The sequence below is a fragment of the Acanthisitta chloris genome, unplaced genomic scaffold (assembly GCF_000695815.1).
Source record: "Acanthisitta chloris isolate BGI_N310 unplaced genomic scaffold, ASM69581v1 scaffold5452, whole genome shotgun sequence".
Taxonomy (NCBI): Eukaryota; Metazoa; Chordata; class Aves; order Passeriformes; family Acanthisittidae; genus Acanthisitta; species Acanthisitta chloris.
In genome coordinates this window covers 73786-87582 of record NW_008658685.1, presented here as the reverse complement: position 1 = coordinate 87582, position 13797 = coordinate 73786, and the positions used below count along the sequence as shown (strand labels likewise).

At 42.2% G+C, this 13797-nt stretch overlaps 1 protein-coding gene across 1 annotated transcript in view; it reads left to right on the top strand.

Annotated features, from left to right (window-relative positions):
* The window catches only part of AGPAT4 (1-acylglycerol-3-phosphate O-acyltransferase 4), a 65186-nt gene that overhangs the window by 50375 nt on the left and 1014 nt on the right, over positions 1–13797 (top strand). The window contains exons 6-7 of the mRNA XM_009085183.1: positions 1096–1159; positions 6935–7133. Of these exons, the coding sequence (XP_009083431.1) occupies positions 1096–1159; positions 6935–7133 (263 nt within the window). The remainder of the gene's footprint in view (positions 1–1095; positions 1160–6934; positions 7134–13797) is intronic.

Sequence of the window (13797 nt, the reverse complement as noted above, 5' to 3'; positions counted from 1 at the left end):
ACCTGTATGGGCCATTCGTCCAACAGAGCAGAAGGGTACTTGCTGTGTCTCCCTGACACCATTCCAGCCTGCTGCAAGTCAGTCTGGCAGAGCATGGAAATTGCTTTTCCTGACTCAGTTCAGGGCTATTTGCCCTTCTATCCTTTTGCATCTCTTGAAAAGCTTTTACAGGTATGGCTAAATTTGTTTTGGCAATTAGTTGAGGACCATTACAGATGTTCTTCAGAATCCTCCATGGTTGCTTATTGAAGTGCTGTGGGTGTTGCACTAAGTAGCAGTGTGCAAAATTTGGATGGCCTTGTTAAATTGTGTAGACTTTAATGCTTGTCATCTTATGACTTTCTTAAATAAAGGAACAAAACAGTATTGTTACACCTGTTAACTTATTAACTGCAAACAGGAGCATGCTGGCTGTGAGAAGGGCTTCTTTTGTGCTGAAGGAAGTTAATTTGATGCCGCTCTTGATGGATATTAATTAAAATACATGCTATACTGAAAAATGTAAAATTATGAAATGTTGCCATTACCATACCTAAATGAGGATAGCAAGGGGATTCTTTTCTGTCACAAGGTTATTGACCAAAATGCATATAATGCGATGAAAACTTAGTCAAGAGAGGATTTTTCAGTGATTGGAGCCGTTTTGCTGGAAATGATCCAACCAAACTGCACGTAACAAAAATTACAGGAATTGGAAATGTTACCAGAGAAACACTGGAGTGCTTTCCCCTAAGTACAAGAGTTTGTGTTTTCTTTCTGTACCTAACTGTTCAAATACGGCCTTGAACTTCATAGGTGGGGTAAGAAACTGGTTCATTCAAAACATTTGTTTGGAAACAGAATGCTGTAAACCTTTATCTAGAACGTTGCTTCAGAAATCTAGATTTCTGAATTCCGCATGCATCTAAAAACCAAAAGTGGCTCTAGAAGAAAACTATACTTTGCTGATGTAGGAGTTGTTACCACAAGTTAAAAAAAGGTGGAAAATGTAGTGAGTCTCCTGTCAGATGGATAATCTGTCTGTGCAATGCAAGTGCTGTTCATGGGAGCAGAAGTATTTAATATTCCTCAATGCCTCCTGTTTACCATTGGCAGGCGGATTCCACTAGAGGAAGTGCAGGAATGTTCCAACTGGCTCCACAAACTATATCAAGAAAAGGTTGGTTTTTTTGTCTAGACAGCACTTGTGAGCCACTAATGCTCAGTTATTCGTACTGATAGTAGACCTTTACATTGTGCTTCTGTAGTGGTCCTAACCTGGGGGCTTGGCATGGGTTGGTTTGTTTGTTCTCAGGGTAAGTGCTCTGTTTCCCCACATACAAACTGTTCTTATGCTGGAAATCATGATTGCTTTTATTTTGTACTTAAGGAGCAACAGGAAGAAAGCTTAAATAGACCTTTATAGAGTAGCTTTAAAACTTCTCCTTAGAAAGTTGCATAAGGATACAGAAATAAGAACTGCTTTCTGGTTGGTAGAAAGACCCCCTTGCCCTTAAAGGCACCTTCTAAATCAAGAAGTAATTTGTGGTATACATGAGATATTTTCTTTAGGGTATTAGAATTTTTGTCCTTTGTTTTACCCTGTCTTTTTTACCAAGGCAAACATCCAACATTAATAGGACAGGCTGATAAATTGCTTTCACATTGTGTGTATAGAAGGCATGCAGTTAAGATTCCTAATTACATAGAATGGAGGCAGAATAATAATGACTGTATGACTGTGTGTTTGTAGATGCCCAGTGGGGTTTTTTCTTTTTTTCTTTTTTTTTTTTACATTTTCAAATGCTTTCATATGCATCATTCCATCTTTCAGACTCTGTTTCTTCTGGGCTTTGTTTTTATGAACATAGCAGATAATGGTTGGAGGATGTGCTTTTTGAACACATGCAGCACTCCCATTTCAATCAGTGGGAGTAATAGGTATGCATGGCATGAGGGCCTGGCAGCTCAGTTTGCTTCAATACATTGATTAGAGTTATGTATTCAGACTGGGATGCCGCAGTTCTTCAGATTTAGAAGTGATAGAATATAGCTGTGCCTGTGGTCTCCTTTCACTGGGACAGTAAAATTCTGCTGTGCCATTTGTTGTCCTCTGCCCAGGATACCACATTAGCATTTCTGTATTGACTATGTCCTAGCCTTTCTCAGTTTCAAATCATGACTGTTTCTGGTGTAATTCCTAGCCCCTCTAAGCAGCTTGCTTACAGGAATGTAAAAAATAAATGTGTCTTGAGACCTCACTTGTAGATCCACTAGCATTGCCTCTGATATCTCCCTTCTTGTAATTTGTGCCAGTAACACCTAATTCAGACACAGCCCCCAGCACCTTTGCAGAGAGGCACTGTGTTACCCATGGGCCTGTGCTTGCTTTACAGGCATATACATGCAAATGGTCCTTCTGCTGAACATGGCAAAAGTTCACATTCTGCTGTTATGACTTTGTAACCCTGTTTCATGTTGCTGAGAACTGTTTAGACATTTGCAAGGCAAGAACATAAATCAAATTAAAATATGGTGATTGTTTTCCTGAATCCCTTATTATATAGTTTGCAGTAGTTCAGTTCAAGTAACACTTAGTTACTTCTAGTGCAAACAGAGCTTATATCTGTCCTTCATAATGCCATATTATATGTTACATCATGTTATCCTTCATATCTGTTCTTCATGACTACTTTTGTTGGTTAAATCCATAATTTCCTCTTTAAGTATAGGAGAGAAGGAATGTGTGTTCAGTTTTCCTCTCCACTAAAACCTTTTTGGGTGCATGGCATTTTTTTGATTCATTAGGGGTTTTCTTTTGTTTGGAAGTGCTTTTAGTTTCTTTCTGAAGGTGGCATGTTTCTCTTCTCCTGCTGTTTTACATTACTGAAACTGTTATTTCATTGCAGTCATTCCTGATTTCCTGAAACCCATGTCTTTATAAAATCTGACTGATGGAATATAGAGCAGGGACAACTTCAAGAGTTCTGAGATGATGAAAGCCCACCTGCAGGGTAAAAATACAATTTTTTTTCACCGTTCTGCCCTGCATTTTTGAAAAGATAATTGGCTTTTAGAATCATAGAGTCATCAAGGTTGGATAAGACCTCTAAGATCATCCAGTCCAACCATTAACCTGTCACTGTTGAAGCCCCTAAACCATATCCTTCAGTGCCAGATCCAGATGCCTTAAACACCTCCAGGATTGGTGAGTCCACCACCTCCCTGGGCAATTTCCTATTCCAGTGTCTGACCACCCTAACAGGGAAAACATTTTCCTAACATCTAATCTGAATCTCCCCGGTCTCAGCTTATGGCCATTCCCTCTAGTCCTCACACTTGCAGGTACAAGTACAAAAGGTGAGCAGAGACCATCCCTCACCACTCTACAACCTCCTTGCAGGTAGTTGTAGAGAGCAATGAGGTCACCCCCTGAGCTGTCTCTTCTCCAGGCTAAACCAACCCAAGTCCCTCAGCCCTTCCTCATACGATGTGTTCTAGACCTGTTATGAGCCATGTTTCCCTTTGCAGGACATGCTCTGTGCCTCAATGTCCTTTTTTAAAGTGAGGGGCCCAAATTTAAAGTGAGAGGCCCAAAAGGTCAGTTCGCAACAGCAGTGCCACCCAGATGCTGTTTTGAAAAATGAATTCTGTTTCAGATTGTCTCCAGAGTCAGTATGATAAAATGTAACAAATGTGTATTCAAAGGGCAGTAATTCATTGCAAGGTACATACTCATCCCCTGCCTTGTCTGTTTTGGTTGCAGCACCTCACTTTGTATTTCAAAGTAAGGCAAAGTGTGCATGCCACTGAAAAGCAGAACCCCTATTTTATTTTGCATTATGGTTGCATGTCCCATTGCTTGTTCTCAGTGATTTTAATAATTTTGCAGTACATTCTCAAGGCTTACAGAGTGTGTGCTGAATTATGCTCTAGTAGCATGATTTAGTGGCTGGGGAGTGTCAGAGGTACTGAGGTGAAGGCCTGTACACTCGTGATGATCAGGACAACAGAGCTGAATGAGCAGTGCAATCAGCAGTTAGTAGACATGGAGGGACATGACTTATTTTTTGGTTGGTTTTTTTTTTTTTTTAAACTTTGTTTTACATTAATAAAAGAGTGAGAGTATTTGAGAAAAGCTTGTCCTGTTGTTTTTACCTCGTTGTCTGATGTCAGCTACATGCACCTCAATCGGAGATACTTCTCTCTGGGAATCTGGTGTGTTTATGTTCTTGCTGCTTATCACTTCGTTATTTTTGGTTTAGCTGCTGCAGCAAATGCAGTGAGCAGAGTCTTGCCAGATAAACAATGGCACTGTGCTCTTCTAAACCACTGTTCTCCTTCCTTTTCTGGGCTAACAGTAAGCTTCTTCCTCACCTGGAGTGGATTTTGTCCTTCCACGGATAGCCAGCACTGTGTCAGTTCATGCCAGATTATGACAGAGATGCAATTTGGCTTGCACATTGCCTTTTCTTTTTATTTCTCTTATTTTTAAAACTGCCATTGCTAGAAGGCTCCCTTTGACTTTAACAAAGACTGGGTTGAGGATCTTAGTGCCGGGTCTGAAGATGTACTGTGTCACAACTCTGCTAGCCCTTTTATGTTTGTTTCCCTTTTTTACCTTCTTACAGCTTCAGTGCCCGAAATAGAAGTTTGCTTTCTTTTTAATGGAAATTAAGATTCTCAAGCAGAACTTCTAACTCTTCTTGTAAGAGAAGCATGGAAAACAGGGCATGAAAATATATGCCGAAATGCCCCAGGGAATTAGCAAAGCATAACTGAAGAGGGGAAGTGTACAGAACTCCAGTGTTTGGGAACAAAGGATATATTTTTGGATACTCATTCTTTGTGGGCTTCCTCATGAAAGGGCAGCGGCATACCTCTGCCGTCAGACCTCCTGGTGGGAACAGGGAGGAAGAATCCATTAGCCTCTCACAAGGATGTTCACTGATTTCCCCCCACTGTGTTACCCCCACCACTGCCTGAAGTAGTTTAAATTTGGTGGGGGCAATAGGGAGAGCATGTTTCCATGTCTGAATATGATACTTGGGTGGATGGGATTTATTACAAACTGGAAATAAGCTCTGTATGCAGGGGAATGAAAGGAACTTCAAGTGGGTGAGGTGATTGTGGGAAATTTTGAGGTATATTGTGTTTAAATGCTGACTTGAGCTGTTGATAGGTACCATAGGCACCCTTGCAAAAGCTTAGAAGACAGATCAACCCACAGATGTCTTTTGCAAGGAAAGTGAATGTTTTTAAGGCTATGAAGAGCTGTTCCCCACAACGGTGTAAAATGCACAGTGGAGATGTTGACATTGACGTTGTTTTGCCCATTGTGTATGTTTCCGCCTGTCTCAAACCTTTCGGTGAGATGTGGTCAGTGGTTTTGCTGCCCCTAATGCTGTGCAGGGCCAACAAAGGAAACACTGCCGGGCTTGTTGTAAGCGAGCCTGCCCTGCTTTCTGTAGGAACAGGCCCTCTAATGGCCATACCACTCGCAGCCAGGAGCTCTTTGCTTTCCCGGGTAATACCGGGATTCGGGAACCTCATGGTATATATAGTAGAATTCAATTTACTGATGATTAGTAGCTGTGTGCTAAAGTAGTCATAAACCAAAGTCCTCAAGGCACTGTAAAGAAAACTTCATACACTGTGTTATCTGTTGAAGATGGCTATAGTGATCCCAGTACAATCTTGCAGCATGATTAAAACAGTCATAATTTTTCTACTCTCAGTAAAGAGTGTGCAGTGCTTTAATTACTGTGTAATCTCTTAAAAGCTGAATGTTCCCTCTGAAACAGATAAAATGGTAGCAGCTTGTAATTACTCAACTTGCTATTAAATAAGTAAGGAACTGTTTGTCTCAGCTGGAGTGTAAATAAATGTAAAATCATGGCATATTAGAAATAATCTTCTTGTGGTTGATTAGGACAGTCTTAGCTTTGCTAGGATTTTTGGAAACCAAAAATTTTTCTTTGAAGAAACATAGTCATTCTGACTAATTTCAGGTTACTACTTATGTCAGTCTGATGCTGACTTCATTAATTAACCAGTTTTATGTGATAACACAGATTTGTAATCTTTGCTTTTGAACAAGTAGGAAGGTTTTTTTTCTCCCACCCACTTTCAATGTCTTGGTTGATCACATTGCTAAAGGCAATGCTCTTCACCTATGTGAGCTCTAGAGGAAAGTACAGAATTCCAAATCTTCTGTGCTTTAAAAAACACATACTACAAAACAGAAAAAAAACAACCCCCACCCCATTATCTTCCTCATGTTATAGTAAAAGAAAGAGTCCTTTGTTCAAAACAAGTAAGAAAGAGATTATAAACTATTTGCACTCTCAACTGTCTGTAGAGATATTCAGCACCCAAACTTCCTTCCACAAGCTTCATGGGCACAAGGAGAACAAGACTGTATCTATAGGACAGAACAGACAGGAGGGGGTGGTATTCTTCAGAGTATGGGACAACATGGGGTCTCATCACTGCTTCAAGATGACAGGTTTGTGGGTGCTGTGTCAGAGCAGTGGTTGAAAACATTAGGGAATGGAGGATTTGCTGCTGAGCACTGTAACCCAGACACTTCTCTGGCTTACCAGCAGTATTTGTGCAGTGGCTGTGGCTCTTGCAGGAGGTCCAACTGTGATGTCTGCATTGCTGCAGAAGTGTACACCCCATCACCCCTCTTGTATTACTGGGATTGTTATACTCCTCAGGCATGCCATTCTTCATCTGCTGTGTGTAAGAGAAAGAAAGTGTCCACACATCAGTGTAAGCTCTTTTTTGACTGTGTGTTCATTGAGTTGAAAACACAAGCTTTCCAGCCATCACTTGGTCTTTGATCTTCCCCTGTAGTTGCAAGCCTGCAGAATGAGGAACATCAAAGTCAGGGATGGCTAGTTTTGTTGGCAGATGGAGGTTTAATTGTTGCCCTCCTTTGTTCTACTAGGATGCATTCCAGGAAGAATATTACCGAACAGGATCCTACCCAGCAGTCCCTATAGTACCACCCCGTCGACCATGGACACTTTTGAACTGGCTTTTCTGGGCCTTATTGCTGCTATATCCTTTGTTCAAGCTGCTCATCAACATGATCAACAGTGGATCATCACTGACACTGGCTAGTTTTGCATTTGTCATTATAATAGGTAAGTTTTCTGAAACAGAGATTACCGGGTAACTGTCAGATATGATTTATTGAAGCTTGCTAAATATAAACATGACTTGTGAATTCAACAACCCATCTAATATTATATCCACTCTAGCCTGGAATAAGTTAAGAATATTCTTTTTTCTGTTTATTTTTATAGCTGTATTTTTTTCACAAGAGCTACATACAAATTTTTCTGTTCTTGTAGAAATCAAAACAGTAACTTCTCAGTGCCTTGCCTGCTTTCTTTACATTCATTGTGTGTTGCTGGGTTGTACTTTAAATGCCTGTAAGAGAGGACCAAGGATAATTTATTCTGTTGAGAATTCTTTTGTCTAATCATAGTCTGATGTGTCATGCACTAGAAATCCATGTACTCATGCTTTATGCACAGCCTGTTGTGGCCATCTACTGTGACTTACATAGCACAGGGTGTACACTATCACAGGTGATTCCTGCAGTTCCTGTGGTAGTTCTGAACTGCCTTGGTTTGTATTTGAACTAGTATGTTATTTAAGAGGAGGAGGGAAAACAAAATAAGTAGCTGGCCCACAGAAAGGGAGGCAGATGTCATTTGGTGTCCTTCATGGAAGCAGGAACCAGGTCTGTTTGGAAAATTACATCATATCTGAGTGTCTGTGATTGGGTGCTTGTTTGAAGAGTAAGTTCCTTTCCAGAATAAGCTGCACATTTATAAAGCAAATATTTTCTATGACTCCACTGACCATCACAAGTATTTATGGCTTCATCACCTTAACATCTGTGTATATTACAAATGATCTTTGAAAAAGAAACAGAACTTCACAGTCCTCCTGGCTCTGAGTGAACTTGGATGCAGAGGTATTAAAGTTGGCTTAAAAAGCCATGTCCAAAATAGCAATACAGAGGACATAAGAAAACACAGAGCATTTTCTTGTCTCAGAAGTGCATCTTTGCTCTCCACCTAGGAAATTGTTCGTAATGCCTAATATTTCTTTGCATTCTCAGAAGTCTCAGTCTTGAGCAGGTCCCATCCTAGTTTGATAAGATTAACTAATGTCCTTTTGCCCATCTGTGAAGAGCTTGATATGGTAGGCACATGATACTTTCTCAGAATGTGCCCACCAGAACACTGTCCTAAGCTACTGTTGAGACTTCTTACAAAGATAATTGGAGAAGGAAGAATTTGTGTGTGTGTGTGTGTGTGCAGGCAGGCAGGCAATTTACTTCATGATGCTTTGAGCCAGAGGAAGGAAGACAAGAGCAAGGATAAGGTCCAATATAATAGCTGATATATTAAGTGGGCAAGGCAAAACAAAAAAGAAAAAATCCTGTGTTCTTGCCCTCACCTGAAGAAACTGATGGCACTTGTTACCCTGGGAATGCTTGGTATAAAATGTGTAAGAATTTCTTGGAGCAGTGCCTAGAACTTTTTTCACCCACCTTATTTGTTGGAAGTCCCAAGTAGTGTCCCCCTCACCCTCTCTCACTGGGGCATAGGATGGGAGTGTAAAGTGAGCACTGTGGTTGGGGTGTGCTCCTCAGGAATGGGAGGTGTTAGGTTTAAATCCACATCAGTTGCAAAGGTCGATTGGTCTCCCCTGTGCTCTAGTTCAAAATGGGTGGGATGAGGTATGGTGCCATTGCAAATGCTGCAACCCTGGCAATAGCACTCAAAAAGCATTTGGAAGAAATGCTGGCATAGTCTGGTACTGGATTGTGGAATGATGGCTTAATGGTTATACTGAAGCATAACCACTGCAATATTTTTTGATTTCTCATCTCTCCTTTTTCCTCTTAATTCAGTTTCTGCACTCAGCAGGCTGGTTGGGTGCCATTCCAAAGTGTTTCTTGCCTTGTGTACCCTCCACAGGGATCCTCACTGTAATTCAGGGTTTCAGGAGTGGATGCTTTAATCCTTGGCATTGTGACATTTGTGATGGATTTACCCCTTATTAATTTAGTTGAGTGACACCACACCCCTCACCCTCCACCCCAAGTCCAATACCATCTTGCCATTAGTGACCTTGGTCATGTCTTCTATCAGGAAGTGAGAGGAAGAACCTGTAAAGAGCTATGATGCTACTAAGAATGGACAGCAACAATGCCCTTTTAAAAATATTTTTTCCTTTTCTTGCTGTCCTGCTCCCCACTTAGCTTTCTTCTGCTTCTAGCCACAAGGAAAGGTTAATAAGCAGGCTGATGTGAGTCCTCTCTTGAATGCACTGATAATTCAAAGGCCTTGTTCTCAGGTTATCTGTAATGCTGAAGCTAACAGAAAACTACAGCAGCAATCTCCTGCCAGAATGACCATAGGAGCTCCCAGGTAGCAAAAGCACAGCTGAGGAATGCACTGAGAATGTGCAGTGTGCATTGTTGTCCCATATGCATCTGCCATGGTGCAGGCTGCAGTCCTCTGCAGCCTTTGAGGGACTTTGTGCTTAGCAACAGCTCTGTTCTCACTCTGCATACATATTGTGACCAAGCCCAAAGTGCTTGTAATTAGCTGGGATTTGCAGTGCAGCACAAGATGCTGCATTGCCTGTAGTAGAAGCTGTTGCCTGATTAGACTCAGCCAACCACCTTTGCTGATGAGCAGGCAAAAAGAAAGATGATGTCACTTATTAGCAGACAGCAGCTGCTGGGAAGCTGTGGAGGGAAGAGAATCTGAGGGAGTGGAAGGAAGCTCAGCCTTTAGTCAAATGAAACAAAAAGCAGAGCTTTTTGTTTATCCTCATCACTTAAAAGTGGATGTGTCATTATGTGCCAAAAGAACAACAGTTAGTGTAGCATATTATAGTCTGTTTCTGTTTTACTATATCCCTTTAAAAGCAATGTTATTGCTAGTTGGGAATCATTGGTCTCTTTCTGTGGAAGCAAAAGAAAAAACTTCAACCCAAGCTGTCACATTGACTTCTGCAACCAATAGCTGAGTTTCTGTAACAAGGCCATTCTCTCCAAACTGTGTTTTATATCCTAAGGGGTATGTATCCCTGTCATGAATGTTCTGGATGTGATGCAGCCATCTTCTGACACAGAAGCAACACTATTTTATTTTGCAGTTTGTCTCCAGCTTTGGGCAAGGGCTTAGTAGTGACTTCTGCAGTGTCTGGGAGACACAAACACAAATGTACCTTGGAGGGTGTGACTCTTGGTGGCAGCTGGAACTCTCTGTCCAGCATGTCCAGTTGGTATCAAAGCAGGGAGGGCTTTATTCGCTGTCTTTTCTGGTGTGACTGGTAATTGGTACCCGGCGGCTTAACAATGCAAAATGAAGGGTTTTCTGTAGATTGGAGGGATTTATTTACCATCATGATCAGATGATGAAAACAGCTGTTCACATTGCTAGTAGACCTTTTCTCACCATTTGTTAACTGAAGCAGCATAGGTGGTGCTTGGGGCATTGTTTTTTCTCTATGGAAATTTGACAGCTCACCTTGTAGTAGATTGCTGGGTTTAAGGGTGGATTTCAGTACCTGATATAGGTACAGATAGCACAAGATAAACTTTCTGTGATAGGAAACAGCAGAGTAACTAGGAGATCCTTTTACCTGGTACCCTCTGCATTGTTTCTAGATTGTCATTTGTCCATTGGATAGTCTCTGCTTATTATGCTCTCCACTAAAACACTTACTGGCTTGTGTAACTGGCTGTTCATATGGAAGGAACTGTAAGAGATATGCTCCACTTGAGCTGGAGTGGAAGGACTGTAATCCCTCAGACCCCAACTCTCAGATCCAAGGAATGAATAGCCAATGTATATACAGCTCTGCTGGTTCAGCTCAAACTCTTTCAGCCCTAGATAAACAATGTCTCCTCTTTATACTGTGAATACTGTCCCCTCTTGCTTTGCTGTGCAGCTCCCAATAATCATCACATTGTGCTCATATCTAACTATTGGTCTGGGACCAGAAGCCCTTTGTCTTCAAAAATCTCTTTTGAAAACCAGCTTTAGTTTCACAGGACACATGGCAAGAGATTTATGTACTTAGCTCACAGCAGGTATTTAAAACTTGGTGCTGATATTTTGGTGTTAAAGCAGTGAGTGCTTCTGTCAAACGTCAGTATTTGTATTTGACAGCAGCTTCTTTTTCCCCCTCCTCCTGCTTCCTCAATCTCATTTGGCTTCATGAAGAACCCAGTGTTATGTTGCCTTTTGTGTTTTAGTAGCTTGTATTGAGGCGGACACCCTTCATGCTCCAGAAGTAATTTATTATGGAGCTGTTGACAGCAGCTAAAAGGGGAATGCAAGCAAAAGATGAGAGGGCTTCTCTGGGCTTTTAAAGGGAGAAGCAGCTCTTACATGTTTAATGCTAAGAGCATAATGGTATCTGGGCTGATGGCACAGGGCCAGCAGTTACATATGGGTTATAGGCAAGAAGTGTTTCATCTGAACCAAGTGTAAGCAGTAATGAGCCAGCTTGGAGTCTGCAGGAGCTGTTGTGTATCTGCTGTATGGTATGTGCATGGGGATCACAGTACAAACTGTGAGTCCTTGGTGCTTTGACAGTGTCCAAGTGCAGAGTGTGGATCAAAGGGCTTGGAGCATGGTGTGACCTGGGCAGTGAGGCTGTTGATGCCTCTAGGCTGAGATGAATGGAAGGTGAGAGGAGCACAAGCCAGCAGTGTTAGAGTAAGTTTTACAACAGAATATAAACCATGTGCAGGATTCTGCCTTTGCTGATTCGTCCTGTTGGTGGAGCTGCCAGAGATTCTGGCCTTTCAGCCTGGTGCCTATGTGCAGGTTTTTGTTGCATGTTTCTTCTTGACTGTATTTAAGACAAGCCCTCAATGGAAGTTTCTGCCATTTATATAAGCTTTAGTTGTACAAATCTCTATATGGGAAGTTTTTATGCCCCTACCTGCTGTACTGCTTCTAGCACTTGCTGTGTGTTACAAACCCCTGGTAACAGATAAGAAGAAATCCTTTGCTCTGAGCTAAGGTTTTGCTGAGGGATGTGATACTATGTGTGGAGGTGGTGGTTTTCTTGGAGCTAAAATATGTTGTGAGATTTCTTTATTGACTTTCCTGACTTGTGTTAGCTCAGCCCTCCCTCAGCCCCCAGCACTCCAGCAGGCAGAGCAGGTCCTCAACAACCTCCTGCATCTTTTGGATGCCAAGTAATGGTGGGCAGAAAGATGGCAGGAGCTCAGTTGCCTTTTGTCATTTGCTATGGAGCAGTGTAGGGATGTCTGAGCCAATAGCTTCTCTCCTGCTCTTCTCAGGGTGGACTTAAAACTCTCACAGCTTTTAAGTTAGGCACAAGTCCTGCTTGATCTCCCTTTCTTGAAGTAAAAACCCCTAAGTTCCCCTCACTATAGTTGTATTTAAAACAACTGAATAAATCCTTCAATCACTAGGGTCTGCACTGAGGCTCCAGGACAGTTGTGGAGAAGAAGACAGGCAGTGCAGGGAGAAACTGATGGGGCACCCCAGCACTTACTCCCAGAGGCTTGGCAAACATCAGCAGTCCCTTCTCCTTGCACACCACCTTCCCCAGGGTGCTGAGGCTGCAGGTGAAATGAGGACAGAAGGGCAGTGGCAGCTTCTGCCGGGGAGCAAAGGAGGGGGAAAAAAACCTGAAATCTGAACTGCTGAACTAGGTGTTGTATTTTTTTGTGTCTAGGCAGTGGCATTCTTGGAACTGGATGAAATCCCCAATGTGCTGTGTGGTTGCTGTAACAGCTGCTCTTATTTATGCTCTGTGTCCATCTCCAGATGCTGTTTCTATCCCTTGTGGTTAAAACATTAACGATTTCATACTTACGTTATGACCCCAGACTGCAGTCTACATGTTGGATCATTCACTTGTCTTCCCCAGTTAAATGTCAGAGATGGTTTTCTTTTTCTCTTGTCTGTTTTTGAGAGTGAAAGCCTTTGCTTGTCCAGTTGTGTGCTTCTATTCATGGACTGACAGTGGAGTGTGAGTGAGCTCCCTAGGAGCCAGATTTCCTGGCATCCAGAAGACCTTAGTGCAGCCCTGTAGAAAGACCAACTTCCCCACTGAGCCATTGTCCTGCCATTGCTGTATCACATCATGTGTGACCCATTTCTGGTATCAAGTTACCACCTGCACTCTAAAAACTCAATTTACTGTCGTACTACAACACACAAGGCTGTAGTGATGGGGTTTTGTGGCTGATGTCGCACCAGGTTGCAAGTGGTAAAGCACAGGGCAGCACTGGCTGCCAGCTGACAGCCCTCTCCCATTCCTATGCTGCAGAGCAGCAGATGCCAGCACACAGGGTGCTGCATCAGCCCTGATGGTCACAAGTGATGCCTGGTAGTGGTACGAAGCCTCTGGATTCTCTTAGTGATCTCTGGCTCGGACTTGACTTAACCATAAAGAGACCTTTGGCTGGTGAAAATTTGTTGAGGGACATTTTAGAGGAGTGAAAACAGATGGGAATGAAGACATTCAGAGTACCTGACAGTACTGGACCTTTTCAACATCAGTCAGAAAATGGGAGTTGGAGGCTTAGGAGAGGTTTGTAGCTTTCTTGGTTTTTTTGGTTTGGGTTGGGTTTGGGGTTGTTTTGTTTGCTTGTTTGGAAAAACCATTCTGAGCAGAGGGAAGGTGTTTGTAACTTGCAAGCAGGTTTAGGCCTGAAAGAAACATGGCAGTTCTGCTCAGCTATGGTGTAGCTGAACAGAAGTTTAGGAAATAATAGACTTTGAGCAG